The 17,462-nt window shown below is 34.5% G+C and overlaps 2 protein-coding genes across 2 annotated transcripts; both read left to right on the top strand.

Annotated features, from left to right (window-relative positions):
• Positions 1–3,716: 3,716 nt before the first annotated feature.
• On the top strand, positions 3,717–5,051 carry LOC131638300 (uncharacterized). The gene has a single exon (XM_058908853.1). It carries the CDS (start codon positions 3,717–3,719, stop codon positions 5,049–5,051), a length of 1,335 nt encoding a protein of 444 aa, XP_058764836.1.
• An 8,237-nt stretch (positions 5,052–13,288) lies between these two features.
• Positions 13,289–15,517, top strand: LOC131638298 (protein ELF4-LIKE 4-like). Its single transcript, XM_058908850.1, has 2 exons — positions 13,289–13,508; positions 14,925–15,517. The coding sequence occupies exon 2, from the start codon at positions 14,972–14,974 to the stop codon at positions 15,314–15,316; it is 345 nt and encodes a 114-aa protein (XP_058764833.1). The 5' UTR covers positions 13,289–13,508; positions 14,925–14,971; the 3' UTR covers positions 15,317–15,517.
• The last annotated feature ends 1,945 nt before the right edge of the window (positions 15,518–17,462 follow it).

Raw genomic sequence — 17,462 nt, 5'->3', positions numbered from 1 at the left:
ACTCAAATAACCTTTCAAATAGCTTCTATATCACATATAGAAACTGTCCATAACACTCAAACACCTACCAAAGGCCTTGAACCAGAAATCACCATTTCAAAACTCCATTAAAGGACCTTTGAACTCAAACTTGCCAAAACAAAATCTACTCGTGCATTTTCAGGCCTTTTGTGTTTGTTAGCTTCTAAACATCATATAGAAACTAACCAAACAACTTTTGTGGATCTATAACACCATTTTCATAGCTAACTCACCATAAATTTTTCAAGTTCTAGGTGAAATCGAGTTTTGTTTTTCAGGTACAATCAAGAGTTTTTGAGCATCCTAAAAGCTTCCCTGAGGTTAATAGAAGTTGTTTGGATCATCGAGGCATTCCCAGGTCCCTTGAATAGCTCTGCACGAAGCCATTTTCAGAGGTAAGAACCTTGAATTCGTGCATACTTGTTTAAGCATCACTTTGATTGAAACTTGTTCCTATTCTGTTTAGAATTATGTAGGGAAGAAAAGCCCTAACCTTTTAGGGCTTGATCATGTGTTTTGAGAGTTTAATTTAAAAAGCAATTTTCAGGGTTCATACAAAAAATCCAGAAATTCTCATGTTTAAATGTGTTTAAATGTTTGTTAATCATATGGTTGAGTTCGTGGTTAAATGCTGATCATTTTGATGTCTTATTTTGTTTAAATTGATTAAGTTTTGATAAAATTCAAACTTAGCGCCATGGTTGTTCTTCGTGAGTTCAAGGAAGAAGATGAAGTCTGGAAAAATTCCATTCATGACCAAGTTTATTTTATATTTATTGCAAGGCGTGTATTGTTTGAATACATCATTAGCTCACTTGGTCATCAGCGCGCATTTAGTCCTTTCGCGTCCCAGGTCTGGGGTTCGAATCCCCCTCGCCCCAGACCTTTTTATTTCTTTTATTTTTCAAGGTTTTATGGCTTGTTTTGATATTTTGACAATTGAATGGGCCTTATGATCACCAACTGGCGCTTGGCCCAGTGGTCTTGTTTTGAGCTGGTAAAGTGAAGGTCCTGAGTTCAATTCCTCCAAGGGCCAAATCTACCTTTTTATCACTTGTTTTCTTTCTTTCCTTTTTTATAACTTTGAAAAATCACCAAAAATAGGAAAATTAATCTTTTTAATCCCTTCTTTTTTGTGTGTTTTATTTAATTAGTGTATTTTAATACCATGATTAAAAATCCCAAAAATATTTATTTTATCATCATTTAAAAATTAATCAAAAACAAGTATATTAATATATGAAAAAATCAACAAAAATATGTTTCTTTTTGAATATTTCTCTAAAGTGACTTAGTATATTTTTGTCAATACTTGTTTAGGGTTAGGTTAGAGTGTTTTTCACTTATCTATGTACCCTTAGACCATTTCTCTTAAAGAAATTGGTATTTAACAATTAAAATTAATTAGGTTTAGGTGTGTTTAAAAACCCTAATTTAAAACCCTAATTTGAAAACCTTAGGTTTAAAACCCTAACCAAAAATTTGCAACATGTTGATCTTTGTCTATCCATGTTTACCTTTGTACATACTTGTTGATTTTAATCCATGTCTTGTGCTTAATTGTTAATCCTTATCTTTGTACATACTTGTTGATTTTTATATCCATGTGATTTTTACTTGTTATTATTGTTGTTTATCTAACCCAATGTTTAATTATCACATTAATCATTCATCATTCATACATGATTTGAATCCAAGGGTTTAGATACATCCATCTCTTGCTTGTTAACACTCACTTATTTGTTCTTGTACATACATGAGGTATTTGTTGTTAATATTTTAAGCTTGATGTTTTATCCAAAGGATGGGAATGATATTGACTAAATTGTCAAGGTACTTAAATTCTTTTCCAACCTCTTTTACTTTTGTGTTAAGTATTTTAAAGCTTTTCACTTGTTTATGGTTTAGTATTGTTAAAGCTTAGCCAAAACCCCTTTGTTTTGAAACCTTGGTATTAAGAATAGAATTATTCCCAGTGAAACTATTCTTGATCCATTGATCTTGTTTTTAAACCTTGGTGTTAAGAGATGAATTATTCCCGGTGAAACTTCTCTTAACTCATTGACCTTGTATTTTAAAACTTGGTCCTTCTTTGATTTGTTTTAAATTTGTTAAATATTTTAAAGCTTAACCTTTTAAAACTTTTTAGGTATTTTAAAGCATAATTCCTTTTCCAAAATTGTTAAGTATTTTAAAGCTTAACCTTTTAAACTTATTAGGTATTTTAAAGCCTAATCTTCTTTTAAACTTGTTAAGTATTTTAAAGCTTAACCATATTTTAAAAACTTGTGAGTATTTTAAAGCTCACACCCAAAAAGATTTTGGCCCCCTTTTTTCCCTTTTTTTAAAAGAGGAACTACAGAAGCTCTGACTTCCCTATTGCACCTAAAGGGTATGTAGGCCTAAGATGTGATATCTTATCGAGCTCACTTTCAAAAACTTCTCTTCCCATCCCCACACTCTATTTCAAACAAGTTTTCACATATGGGTTTTTTTATAAGAAGGTTATTTATAAACAAAAGATAATAACACAAAAACAAAGAGGTTCCCATGGAGTACCATGGATATGAGGGGTGCTTAAAATCTTCCACTTGTATAACAAACCCTCCGTAGCCAGATCTATGATAAGTTTATTAGTTTTGATTTTAAAAACTTCTGTGAGTTTTATTCGCTCTTTCACCAATTCCTTTTTGGAAATAATAAAGCGGGGTGGCAACTCTGATTAAAATGAGCTAAGTCTTCCCATGACTCTAGTCTCACCAAATTCACCACTACAGAAAAGTGGCGACTCTGCTGGGGATAGTGATCAAACTATTGGTGTATCTTTGGTGGGGTTGACCCAATCTTTGTTTTTGTTATCTTTTGTTATTGTTATTGTTTTATACCTAACCTTTCATTTTTGTCTCTTGCTTTTCTATGTGTATATTTGTTATTTTATTGGGTTGTATTGGGAAAGGGAATCATGCCCCTTGTGGTGAGACAAATCCTAACTCGGATTTAGAGTGTACACTTATTATAGGAGACTGGTATAGTCATTTTGATCTCAAGGGAGTAGTCCCAAAGAAGTCAATTTGAGACCCATCGCTCAGTGGAGGCCTCTTTGGAAGTAACTTTGTTGACCATGTAGTTGGGAATACATCGTTGCGTTCAACTAGGCTGTAGAAGCTGGGGACCTAGAAAACCTTAACCAATCTTGGCCATTAAGATGTAGTGTGGAAACTATGTCTGGATTCATTTTCAGAATAGTTGTTACATGAGGCTACGCTCATATGAGGTTCTCTTGGATTTTGTTCAAATGAGTATGTTGATACAGAGTTTACAATCTCCAAGTTGGGCTGCTTGAGTCTGGGAAACAATAGAACCTTGATCTACAGGTACAAAATAACCATAGTACACACCTTTGGGATGAGTAGACCTTTGGCTCCATGCTCGTGACTTTGAACCCTCAAGCCCATGTTTTTGCTATGTTTGCATTCATTCATCCATGCATAAAAAACATAATATCTTTCAAGGAATTAAAAGAAACCTTTTGTTTTGTAAACATTATAGGGATGGAACCTTAAAAAAGAAAAACCAAGAAATATACTTTCAAGAGTTTAGAGGTGGAAGAATTAAGAAAGCTAGGATCTTTGATTGTTGATCAAGACAAGTTTTGTAGCAAGTATGGAAGATTGTTGTATCTCCTCAGAACCAAGATGGAAGAAGGATTCCTCTCCACTTTTATCCACTTCTATGACTCATCATATCATTGCTTCACCTTCCCTGATTACCAACTATTGCCTATCTTGGAAGAGTATTCAAGCATTATTGGGTTACCTATTACCAGAAGAATTCCTTTCACTGGTTTAGAACAAGATCCCAAGACTTGTGAGATTGCAAAATCTACTCACTTGAGAAAAGGAGAAATTGAAAAGAACATGGTTATTAAAGGAGGATTACCTGGATTACCTGCTGAGTTCTTAATTGAGAAAGCTCTCACCTTGTCACGAGAAAGAAAGGAAGAAGACTTTGAAGTTGTTTTTGCCTTGCTGTTGTATGGATTGTTCTTGTTTCCAAACATTAACAACTTTGTTGATATGAATGCCATCAAGATCTTTATGAAGAAGAACCATGTTCCTACCTTACTTGGGGACACTTACTATTCTATTCATCTTAGAAATTCCTATGGAAAGGAAATGGTTACCTGTTGTACTCCTTTGTTATACAAGTGGTACATATCTCATCTATTCTGGAGCCAGAAAGAAGGATTGAAATGGTCATACAAGATCATGACTCTTACCAACACTAAGATTGTTTGGACAAACAATCACTTTTGTAGAATGAAGACCTTAGACTGCTGTGGTGATTTCCCTAATGTGTCCCTCATTGGTACAAAAGGAGCAATCTTCTATAGCCCCATGTTAGCTCGTCGTCAATTTGGGTTTCCTATGGACAAAAGACCAAGGAGCAATTTATTGGAGGGATTCTTTCTGGAAGAAAGAGTTGAGAACAAGGAGTTTAGAGAAAGGATTGCTAACGGTTGGCATCCAAGCCATAGAAAAGAAATCAAAGATTGGAATACCAAAGGGGATCTTTTTCCTGAGCCCTTTGATAGTTGGGTCACTACCAGAGCTGCGGAAATGAGAATGCCTATTCTCCCTGGAACATCTGCACCCCCAATTGAAGAGTATGTACCACCCATTGTAGTTCCTTCAACAATTGAAAGTCTCCAAGAAGCTCTAAGAAAAATGAAGAATTCAAGAGACTATTGGAAGAAGAAGTTTGAGTATTCTGATGCTGAAGTAGGAATGTTGGAAGAATCCTATGAAGAAGTGCTAAAAGAAAAGAATGATCAACTATTCCTTCAAGACACTTGGCTCATAGCTAAGGATGCTACCATTGCCAAGTATAAAAGAGAAAAGAAAAGGAAGCAAAAAGAAGAAGATATCTCTCCAAAAGAAGCTGCATGGAAGAGTATTGTTGAAAAGCTAGAAAAGGTCAAGCTGAAGAAGAAGAAGAAGACTCAAGATGATATGGATACTTCTCACTAAGCTTTGATGACCACTCTTGGATTTTACTAGCTTTCTTTGTTTGTTTCTACCTTGTAACTCTTGAAAGTAGTTTATGACTTGGTTGTCCCTTGTTCCTTTGTATGCTATCAAAAGAAAATGGTACTTCGATGACCCTCAATGACCCTTATATGTACCAAGGCTACCTTTGTCCCTTTATTATTAATGAATGAAATTTCTTTTTCAAGTTACTATATAGTGTTTACATTTACAAAACTCTTAAATAAATCCTTGAAAGATATTATGATATATTTTGAGAATTAATAAAAAGAGTCTTTTGCATTGCATTGCATGCATCATACCACATTCACATTCACATACACATCTGAGTCAGAGTCTTATTCATTCCTCTCTCTCTCCTCAGAGTCAAGCTGACGCACCGGTATAATACTCGCGCCAATCGTCAAAGAATGGAAGACAGTATTATTGATGATCAAGAATGGCAAGAAGAGGTTGATGTCATACGCTCTTGTATTGAAAGATTAACTTCCATGGTTCAAGACTTGGTGACTGCTCAGAATTAGCCACTAACCTAAGCTCAGACTACTGTGGTCTCCGAGATAGAGACTGCTCAGATTCCTGCAATTCCTATAATTCCTGTGACGAATCCTACAACCACTAGGCCATATGGGATAGATATGGATTTCCAATTGGCTGGACAACAGATTCCTGTTCCATAAACAACCATCCTTCAAGCTATTATGACTGCTACTCCTGCTGTTATAAACACTGTTCCTCTTCACAACGAACAGATTTTCCATGGTGCTCCTTCTGAAGGTATGGGTAGACTGGAAGAATTGGAAGACCAATTCCTGGAAATGCAAAAAGAGATCAATTTGGAAAAGAAGTGAATGATTTATGCTTGGTTCCGAATGTCAGAGTTCCGGCCATGTTCATACTCCCAGAATTTGAAAAATACAAAGGAAATTCCCGTCCTCACAGTCACCTAATCATGCATGTAAGGAAAATGTCCATGCACACCGAAGATCAACGCTTGTTAATTCACTACTTTCAAGATAGCTTATCTGGAGCTGCTTTGAAATGGTATATGGGTTTGGATAGTACCCACATTCGTACTTTCCATGACCTGGGTGAAGCTTTCATCAGACAGTACAAGTATAATATTGATATGGCACTGGACAGAGATCAACTTCGTGCTATGCCCCAAAAGGAAAAAGAGTCCTTCAAAGAGTACGCGCAAAGATGGCGTGAACTAGCTGCTCAAATCATTCCTCCCATGGAAGAGAAAGAAATGACCAAGGTGTTCCTCAAAACACTGAGCACATTTTATCACGAGAAAATGGTAGCAAGCGCTCCCAATGACTTTACTGAAATGGTAAACATGGGGATGCGGCTTGAAGAAGGTATCCGAGAAGGTCGCCTAGTCAAAGAAGCCAGTTCATCACTAGCTAGTGGTGGCATCAAAAGATTTGGCAGTAACTTTGCCAAGAAGAAATTGTCAGTGTCATCTCAAGAGGAAGAAAAAGACGGTATCAGCCACAACAAATTGCTGTTGTGACTCCAGTTCTTAGCCAAGCTCCACCTCAGAATGTGCAGAAGCCTCATCCTCAACAGCCTCGACAACAGGCTCCTCAACAGAATCAACAAAGGAAGTATCTGCCTTTTAATCCTATGACTTATATGGAATTACTGCCTTTGCTTCTTCAAAAGAATCTAGTTCAGCTGAGGGATCCTCCTCCTCCTGCTAATCCACCATTTTGGTACAAGGCGGATGCTCGTTGTGCTTTTCACAAGAATGCTCCTGGTCATATTGTGCAAAATTGTTATCCTCTAATGAGTGAAGTACAGAAACTGGTTCGAGGCAACATGCTCACCTTCAAGGATGTTAACCCCAATGTTCAAAATAATCCACTACCTAACCATGGGACTGTCAATGCAATACAGACTCAGCCCGGTTATGAATACTTACATGATGTTTGGGAATCAACTCGATCTTTTGTACAAATGCACATTGTATTCTATGGACTTAACTGTTTTCCTCCTCACGATTACAGTGCTTGTTCAGTTTGCTCAAACTCCGTTCAAGGGTGTGAAACTGTGATCAATGATCTTTAGAAGCTGTTGGATAGAGGAGTCATCAGTATATCGAGAAGGAAAAGAAGTGAAGATACTCATTCTATTAATATGATGCAAGGATTCCCTGGGAGGTACCAAGTATGGGATATTCGTTTCATTAGAGAACCATTGGTCCTACTGCATATAAGGCTATGTCGGTTGGCTTTCTTTCAACATGATCATAATTCCTGTAGAATTTTTTCTGTGAATCCCCGAGGATGTCGTCAAGTCAGAAGAGAAATTCAGAAGATGTTGGATGAGAGGACTCTCCACATTACCTATGAAAGAGATGATGACATTAATATGGTGACTGCTGAGTTCCCGGTCCCCGAAGTTATGGAGATATCCTATGATAGTCAAAACACGGCTACTATTCCTCTCACAATTCAAATGCCAAAGTCGTTTCCTTACAACTCAAGTACTACTGTTCCTTGGAGATATGGTGCCACCATCATAACAGGGAAAGAAGAAGTTAAGCCTGAACCTGAGTCGACTATTGTGAACATTGCTGATATAAGCCGAATGACTCGAAGCGGTCGTTTATTTGCACCAATTCCTCCTAAGCCAAGAAGTAATTTGTCTGTACAAGTTCCTCCTCAGAAGCATGTGCCTAGGGAAGAGCCTGTTATCCCTAAACCCGTCTTTGAAACTAAAGATGATGATGCAGAAGAATTCCTGAATTTAATCAAGAAGAGTGACTACAAGGTAGTTGACCAACTCCTTCAGACACAATCAAAGATATCCCTGTTGGCCTTATTGGTACACTCAAAAGCTCACCAGCATGCACTAATGAAAGTTCTAAAGCAAGCCTACATTGAACAAGATGCGACTCTCGAGCAGTTTGATAATGTTATTTCTAACATCACCGTCAACAATGTGTTGAGCTTTAGTAAAGAAGAACTTCCCCCGGAAGGACTGGAGCACAATCATGCCTTATACATCTCCATCCTTGAATGTCATGCCCATAAGTACCTTAGAAAGACTGTCCTATCAAGGGGCAACTATAAGGCTAAACGGGATTGTTGTGAAAGCTTTTGTTGGTTCAAAGCGCACTGTGATTGGAGATATTGATCTTCCTATCCGTATCGAACCTCATGACTTTGAAATCACTTTTCAGATAATGGATATTTACCCCGCTTACAGATGTTTGTTGGGAAGACCCTGGATCCATAGTGCTGGAGCTGTTACATCCATTCTCCACCAGATACTGAAGTTTGCTGTAAAAGATAAGTTGATTACTATTTATGGAGAGAAAACTATGTTTGTAAGTCATTTATCTTCTGTCCCTAATATGGAAGAATTTGAAGCTCAATTCCAAGCTTTGGAAATTGCCAATCCTGAGTACGGAAAGAAAGCTGGTGCGTCTATTTCATCCTAGAAAGATGCCCAACAAGTGGTTGCCTAAGGATCTTACGAAGGCTGGGGGCAAGTTATTGAACTTCCCACCAACAAGAACAAAAGTGGTCTAGGATTCACATCCCATAAGTTAAAAAGGAAAAGTATCTGAGTATGAAAGCTGCAGCAAGACTCTGCATGAGACTTTTCAAAGTACTGGATACATCAATCCAAATAAACAGGACATAGCTGCTATCATTGAAGAGGAACTTGTTGTTCATGAGTCTCTTTTGTTGTTCATGAGTCTAAGTAATTTTCTATCTTTTAAAAACCTTCGCTCTGCCCAAGGCGAAAGAGTAATGTGTCGGGCTATTTAAAATAATTCCTTTTGTTCTGCCCAAGACAAAAGTGAGCTTATGTAGGGCTTTGTTTCAAATCATTAATAAAAAGCAATTTTTGCTTTCCTCTTTTGACAACCACTCCCTCTGTCTCATAAAAAGTGTCTTATTTGCACTTTTTTTATGTCTTAAAATAATTGTCCATTTACAATTTCAATGCATCATTTATTATTATTTTTCCACTATTATACCCCTACTTATTAGCTTTTACTTTAGTCAACTACAATTAATAAGAGTATTATAGTAAATGATATTAGTTTTTTTTATCAAAACTAACGCATTCGATCATTTTCTCAAGCATTGCTCAGATAGGATGTTTTTATGAGACGGAGGAAGTATGTGCTTCTGAAGAATTTATTAGATATAACCAAAACAGATAACTATTTTTAGAAAGTTTGATAGGAATTGGTTAAACCTATTATATAAATACATCTAACCATTTCATATTCAATAACTATTAAAATCAATACATGATCTTTTTGTATCTTTCTCGCATGCTATGCATAGTTCATTCAGTAAAACTAAATCTAATACTAAGATTATATTTAAAAACAAAAATACGAATTAAACCCTACGCTAAATCCAATTGCATTAAATAAAACCAAATTAGTTTAATTCATTTTGTAAACTAATAGGACTAAAGTGATAGTTTCAACAAAATTAAAGAACAAAAGTGATCATGAGTTCATTACACACAAAAAAACTAACGCCATACCAATTTAGGAATCAAATTGATAATTATACAATTCAAGTTTACACCAAAATTGTAAGATCTCATATTTAATTTACTTAGATATGTTCAATTTAACAATATTGATAATCTATCTATTGTTAAATGTTAATTATTTTCGTTACATGATGGAATTTTAGGCAATGAAAATATTTAAAAAAAAAGTTTTAATAGCGGTGACTGCTCTAGCTCGAGTAAAAATTTAAGCGGACAGAATCCTTTTCCATTCTTTTATATTGAATACAAACATTTTAATAATTAATTTTATTCTAGAAATAAATTTTTTACTATCATTTAACTTATAAAAACCAATATTGTTATATTAAACGTCATTGTCAAACCTCAAATTTACTATATTCACAATTATAAGTGTGAAATTTTAATGATTATTACTACATAATCAATATTTATGGGTAAATGAATCGGGTCCACTGAACGAACCCGTTTGATCCATCATTTTTGACAGTTCAGAGCAAAATTTTCGACTCGGTGTTTTAAATTGGCTCGTTCCGCCTAACCTGTTTAGAAAATGGAATGGGGTGAAACTGTGTGGGCAAATGGGGCTTTGCCCGCAATCTTTTTGTTCTAAATTTTTTATTTATTTATAATGATAATTGGGCAGCGCATTGAGAAGACCAATTCACTATTTTTTTTTCTCTTTACTGGTAAAATATCGAACCTTCCCTCTTCTTATAACAATACTATATTATTCAATCCTTCTAGAAATTAAATTTCTTTCCATTTATTTCATTTCCAATCGTGTCTATCCTTGTAATTCATTGTTGTTTTATTCCATCATCCAAGTCACTCCTTCGATTTTATTGTTCTTCTTCTCCGATGACACACACGTTAAGGTAAGTTTCAACTTAATCTTTATACTTAAACATCTCGATGAGTTATCGAGAGATGACACATTTACAAACCAATTTTAGATTTATTATAGTTTTAGTATTGTACATTTGTATTATCATGATCCTAAGAAAAACTTCACAAAAGACCTTTGTACTTGCTAAATAAAGTACATATGTGTGATACTCATAGGCTGGTAGGGATCGTTAGAGGTGTTAACATTTTGGGTATTAAGGCCAGGTCACGAGTGAGAAAAGCCCTGTTTATAAGGTGTTTTTATGTATGGAGAGAGAAAGCTCATGAGGGTGAGAAGCCCTGCTTTGGAGGTGTTTTCTGTGTGGAGAGAGAGCAAGCTCACGAGGGTAAAAACTATGTATTTGGTGTATTTTTGATGGATATCATAATGATTCTTCTTAACCCTAAGGATGAGATATTTATAGATGCCTATGGGTATGGATTTAGGTAATCCCGAGAAGTACTAATATCTCTACCTTATCTAGGGAACTTGTTGGCTGCCTGCTTCTTAGAAAATCATGGTCATGACTTCTTCCACACGAGGTTATGGACTGTGTACACGTCACCCTCCACGTTTCCCCTCAGAGCGAGCTACTTATCGATTGTAGATCATGCCTAGGCGACATATTTTAGGGCGGGCGCTTAATGAGGGTTGGTCCCGTATCGCTTTATTATAGATCTTTACAACTATATCACTACAACCTTGATTAATTGGTGTTATAGTTATGTTTTTTTATTTATGTTGAAGAATATGACAATGACATGAATTGTATGTTTGTTTCTGCATTGGAAACCCATCAGACGTGTGTCTGAATCAGAAGCTACACTTTATAACTTCTCTTTTTCCCAGTTGGATAGCTTTAAAATGTGTGATTTGGACGCATATCCAAACATACCATAATACTTGTTGAAATTCTATTATGCATTGTTAAGAAATATCTTTTGTCGATCTCTTTGATAATACTTAAAAGTTGTAAATCAACTACCTAACTAAGAATGGAGAGTGCTACCAAATTCCCCATTCTACACTTTAGGGGCTTTTCATTTTGCACTATGAAAAACCCTTATTGGCAATTGACTAAATCAAATTTTCCAAACCAACCAAAACCTTTGAATGGTCCAAGTGTCGCACATAATTTTTCAAATTTCCTAAGTACGCAGCAATACCCGTCGGGTAAAGCATTTGTCCCCTAACTTCCCCATTTCCTTGCAAATTTCCTTGAATAAGTCTTTTACCCAGATAAAAGACTTTCATTAACCCTTTACCTCTTTCATATCTCACTTTCATTTCTCTCTCCGCAAGAAATTCAAGGAACTAACTTCTCTCTTCATCTTCATACCGATTTCCTCTATTCTCGTCTCTCTATCCTTCCCCAACCCTAGTCGCCATAACCACTTTCTCCACCCTTATACGACCATCACCACCTTCGGTTCATCAACAAAACGTAACACGGTCGTCACCCCTTTCATCGGCCACCATTGATTTTGGTTCATCAACAAACCCTAATCTTCATATAAGTGCATCACATCTCCATACCCTTTTTCCTGTATGGTATATAAAATCTATTTTCAGATTTTTACATTATCAGCTCTTTGTTGTTGGTTTTCATGAAGAGAATTTTTTCAAATGTTTATTCATGCTTTGTATTATGTTTAACCTAATCATCATAGAGTTTCATCACCTTCTGATTCGTTGTTTTTAATGGGTTTTATGTGTATTTGTGGTGCAGCTTGGTTATGGTGTTATATATCTGAAATTTCATAAAGCAGGGAAGCATTTTTGGTCTATTCATGAGTTTAGTGATCTGACTAGAGGTGTAGCAAGCACTACTAACGTGTTTAATCCGCCCAACAAGGAAAACAAGTAAAACACTAAAAGGTTTTATTTTTCCTAAGCCTTCTAAAATTAAATGATATGCCTCAACTTTTACTTTCGAATGAGACTCGATAATGCAAATATTTGGCGCAATTGAAGTGAATTGAAGAGTTTTCTGTAATGAAGGTATGGTATGGATTTATGCATAACATTTGCATTGTCTTCTTTTCCAACTAAGTTGAGAGATAATTATGCTAAGGTTTAAAAAAGTTCCGCTAAGACAGTGGCGATGTTTCCACGTATCAATATCATTCCGCTCTGTCTTGAGATAAAATAATTAAGAGAAGTATAAGTTGAAAAAATTAAGAGAAACATGACATAAACTTTCACACGGGACACTATCATCACAATACCTATTTTATTGAAGTGACCATGTTTAATTTAATATTTTATTGTCTTGATATGAAATAATTAAGAGAAGCATAAGTTGAAAAAATAGAGAAATATGATATAAATTTTCACACGGGACACTATCACAACAATACCTATTTTATTAAAATGTTAAGCGGACGCACGGGTCTTCTACTAGTTCAATAAGAAATTAAATTGTAAAATAAAATTAGCGGACCGATCTATCAACTCGTTAGTAAACGAAAAAGACTTAGCTTTTTAAACTCAAATATCTACATTGATCTCTTCCTTTCACTCTGCTATTAAACATACTCAAACTCAAATAGAGCGGACCTAAATGAGCGTGACATCCATTTTTCCACCTTATTAAAAAAAACTCTAAAAAATGTAAATAATAAATTGGATACAATTTCTCTATTGATATGGACAAAAGCCTCACCCGTTCTAAATTTCTAATTATCAATAAACAAATAATATAAAAAGTTAAAACAACTATTTTCGGTAAAAAAGTTGTATACTAAACATTAAAATACCATTAAATCCTTACGAGAAAAAAAAGGTATTATTGTTAAAAATTCATTAAGACAAGAAAAGCGTCCAAACGTGAGCGTGACTGTCAAATCTACATGTTCTCTCTCCCTCTCCTCTTTCTCTCTCTTCTTTCTCTCTCTAACCAAAGAATTCAATTCACATTTCACAGCACACACACATACCTTCTCCCTTCGCTCCGGAGATTTCACCACCATCACTCTTCCGCTTCATCTTCCAATCTCACTCTTCTCCAAAATATAATGTTCCCGATTCATAAGGTACCATTTTTTTATTCTATACCTGTAGTAATTTTCATCATATTCATCATATTAATAATTCATAATTAAATTATCATTAAACTATTCATCAATTTTGTTTTATATAGAAAAATAAAAATTTTGTTTTCTGCTCAAAATTAGCTAATCTTTTCTTTTATTTGTTCATACATTGATTTCGTTAATTCCATCAATTTTTCTCAGAAGATCTCTACAGTTTGAGATTTGTTGTTTCTTGAAATCAACAATTTTACAATTCTATCCGTAATTTCAACATTTTGATTTTTTTTATTTATTTACTTGTTATTATAATATTTATTTCTGAATTTCTCTGTTGTTTTTTAGTTCTGAGCAATGCAATATTCATATGCTGTTAGTTATTTTAAGTTTTTTATTTTATGATTTTTTTTTAATTTTTAATTTTTTGTTGTAAAAGGTTAATGATTGATTTTTTATTTTTGAGGGAATTTGAGTTTCTGAGATTCTTTTATGAAACTCTGTGCTTTTGGGTAAATATTTTTCTGAGTACAATAACAAAAGGTACCCTTTTATGGAAATGGGATCTGCTTTTTTTTTTTCCAGCTCAAAATATATATAATTAAAATTATTAGTTATTATCACTATCTATGATAATAATAGTACTTGTATTAGTACTTGTAATTAGTAGTAATAATAATAATTATTATTATTATTCATGTTTATAGTTTGATTCCATTTGCTCTGGAAAAGTAACTAATGGAAGTCATGATTTTTTCAACAGACCTTGTCTCATCTGCCAAAATGCCTTAAAAAATTCCAAAACTGTTCACGTTTTGTCTCTCTGTTATGTTTTTAGTGCAGGCCTGTACAGATTGTAGGATATGATTATTGATAAAATTATAATAAAACCGCATTAAGTTCAGAATCGCGGGTTCGAACCTGCGACTCAACATATTAAATGTTATTGCAAATTCTTTTAAATCAATTCAGTTGATAGCTGTATTAGGACATTCAACTGCAGTGGCGCGATTTCGAACCTGCGACTCAACATATTAAATGTTTCTGCAAGTCCTATTAAGCCAGCTCATTTGGTAGGTGTGCTTGACACCCCATTGCAGAGACGCGGTTTTTAACTCGCGACAACATATTAAATTTTCTGCCGGTCTCGTTAAGCCACCTCAGTTGGTAGTTGTGTTGGGACATCTAACTGCAGATGAACGGTTTCGAACCCGCGAGTCGACATATTAAATATTTCTGCAGGTCCCGTTAAGCAAACTCAGTTGGTAGTTGTGTTGGGACATCCGACTAGATGCGCGGTTTTGAATCCGCAACATCTTACTTATTCACTTTTAAGAAAAGTGAAATTTCTGCAGAAAATTATTATTCACAATTGTTATGTCATTTCTTTTTAATATTTTGTTATGTATGATGATGCTGCAGGGTTGGTTCTGACTTGAATTTTGGCTTTTTGACTCTAAATAACAAGAATGGAGGATGATACATTTTCTGGCATTGGAAATGGAACACAAATTGATACAAAGATTTTGGGTACTTTTCAGAAGAGTTTTGTTCAAGTGCAGAACATTTTGGATCAGAACAGGTTATTAATCAACGAGATAAACCAGAATCACGAGTCCAAGATTCCCGATAATTTAAGCAGGAATGTTGGACTTATTAAAGAGCTCAACAACAATATTAGAAGAGTCGTCGATTTATACGCCGAACTTTCGAGTTCGTTTACGAAATCTATTGATGTTACTTCAGAAGGAGATTCAAGTGGTGCTGTGAAATCAGATGGAAAAGGTGGACACAAAAGAATCAGGCCTACATAGAAAAAAGAGGGTTTGTTTTTCTTAATTCTTTTGATTTGTGAAGAACCATAAACTTCACAATCTTGTTGAGGTGTAGAACATGTTTAGGTTCTTTAGTTGAAATCGAAATCCAAATCAAAACTATCTTCTTGTATTACAAGATTTTCTTAAGCATAACTCTTCATGTTTTTATAATATAACATTTATATGTTGATTTTACAACCCATTTCCTCTCATTGTAAAACCTTGTAATTTTGGATCTAATAAAAAATCAAGCATGTTTATGATACTATAGAAATTGAATCATCCTTCTGTTCAAAATGGTAATAATTAAGAGTTTTATTTCCATATTGTTTATACAGACACCCCCGAACATGACACTGACACAGTGAGACCGATAATAATTTGAAAAGATGAATAAATAAATAGAATCATAAATGTTTGTGTCAGTGTCTGTCACCAACAGGTCTTTTATTAGAGGTGTTGATGCTCCAGATTATGTGTTAATGTTTCCTCTTTGAGTATGTGATGGAATATGATTTAGAGAAGAGAGTTTTTTCAATGATGAACTTGATTGCATGAGTTGAGTCTTTCAACTTGCTTTAACTTTTCACCTTGTTAAAAGGAGGTAAAGGGTCTTCACTTAACTTTGTCTATAATTCTTTTAGATGGGAACTCATCATGATACCTTTTTTTATTCTCTTTACTAGTTCAACCCAAAATGTTGGTCCTTTCTTCTTACTTTATAGATGATATCTGAAATTGAGAAAGAATTGCAGATACTGTTTTAGGCTTATTCCCATGAAATCAGAGCTTTTTACCAAATGAAAAATACCTAGTTTTTATCCCATGTTTGTCCTTGTGTGTGAAAACCAAGAAGAATTTATTTTTTGTTAGGCTTAATAACTTGAGTTTTACCTTTCAAAAATTAATAAGTGAGATGTTGTGAGTTCGAAATCTCATCTCCACAATCAAATGTGTCTGCATAGCTATCAATTTAACGAGACAGAAGAGCATAATTTTGTTGGCAGAGAAAAATGTTATAGTAGTTATGATGTACATACACCAGACTCGATATCGATATTGAAACGTTGACTCTGATAATAATCTGAAAAAATCAATACACTAAATGTATTCACAAGTTTCAGTGATGTGTTGAACGGACATAAAGGAGACACGTTTTTTCAGAAGTAACGGTGCTAAGTGCCGGATAACTTAGCAAAGAGGGAAGAAATCAGCTTTTTGATAAGTCTTTTTTGTTGCAGATGACACACAACCACAAAAACAGAATCTTAGATAAGAGAAAGAGACTATGAGTTGTTGACTATTATTTTATATTTTTCTTCTTTTTTACTCAAAGAACAACATTGGCCGGTAAAGTAAAGTATTTTTGTTAGCATTTAGTTATTATTATACAGAAATGTACAGTATAGTCTCTATAGGTAGATGTATATAAACAGTGACACCCCAACAACATGACAAGGGACACAAAGATTCTCTTTTGGAAGTTAACTTGTCCATGTTTATCTCTTCTTTCTTAGGTTCTTCCTCTTGATCTACTTTTCAAATTTCCCCTACTTTTTATTCTCTTTATGCAATAAATATCCTCAATGACAAACCTTATTATAGTTGAAAATTCTCTGGCTTGGATTTCTCTCTCTCACTCACTGATTGAGCAGATTCTTTGTTGGTGGGCCCAGTTTGTGGCAACCTAATTTCATGATCTTAGGAAAGAGGCCCACATGAGTGATTGCTGAAAATGGCCTGTTTCTGGTTTAGATTTTGCACATTGGAGGAAAGGACATTTTCCTTATCTACAAAATTGATTCCATTATCCATATTCATTACTCTCTTTATTCATATATCACAATCAAATTCACCTTTGGTTTGGCTTTCTAGAGCATCTCTAATGGTACCGTTAAGATTAATTTGTTACTAATTTTTGTCCGCTTCTATTCCGCTACACCAGTGTTTAGTTGGCGTAGCGTCTAATTTAGCGCATATTTGATTATGAAGAAACTACTAAATTTACCACATATTTGATTATGAAGAAACTACTTTCGTGATTTTAGTATTAAAAGTTTATAAAATCGAGTATCTTCTATGCATAATTATAGATTTTAATTTCTTGAGTTGAGGAAGACAACACTAGAGATTGATTTCTTGA

Source organism: Vicia villosa, unplaced genomic scaffold (assembly GCF_029867415.1).
Source record: "Vicia villosa cultivar HV-30 ecotype Madison, WI unplaced genomic scaffold, Vvil1.0 ctg.002258F_1_1, whole genome shotgun sequence".
Lineage (NCBI taxonomy): Eukaryota > Viridiplantae > Streptophyta > Magnoliopsida > Fabales > Fabaceae > Vicia > Vicia villosa.
The sequence above is the reverse complement of the archived record's forward strand: the minus strand, read 5'-3'. Positions and strand labels throughout refer to the sequence as shown.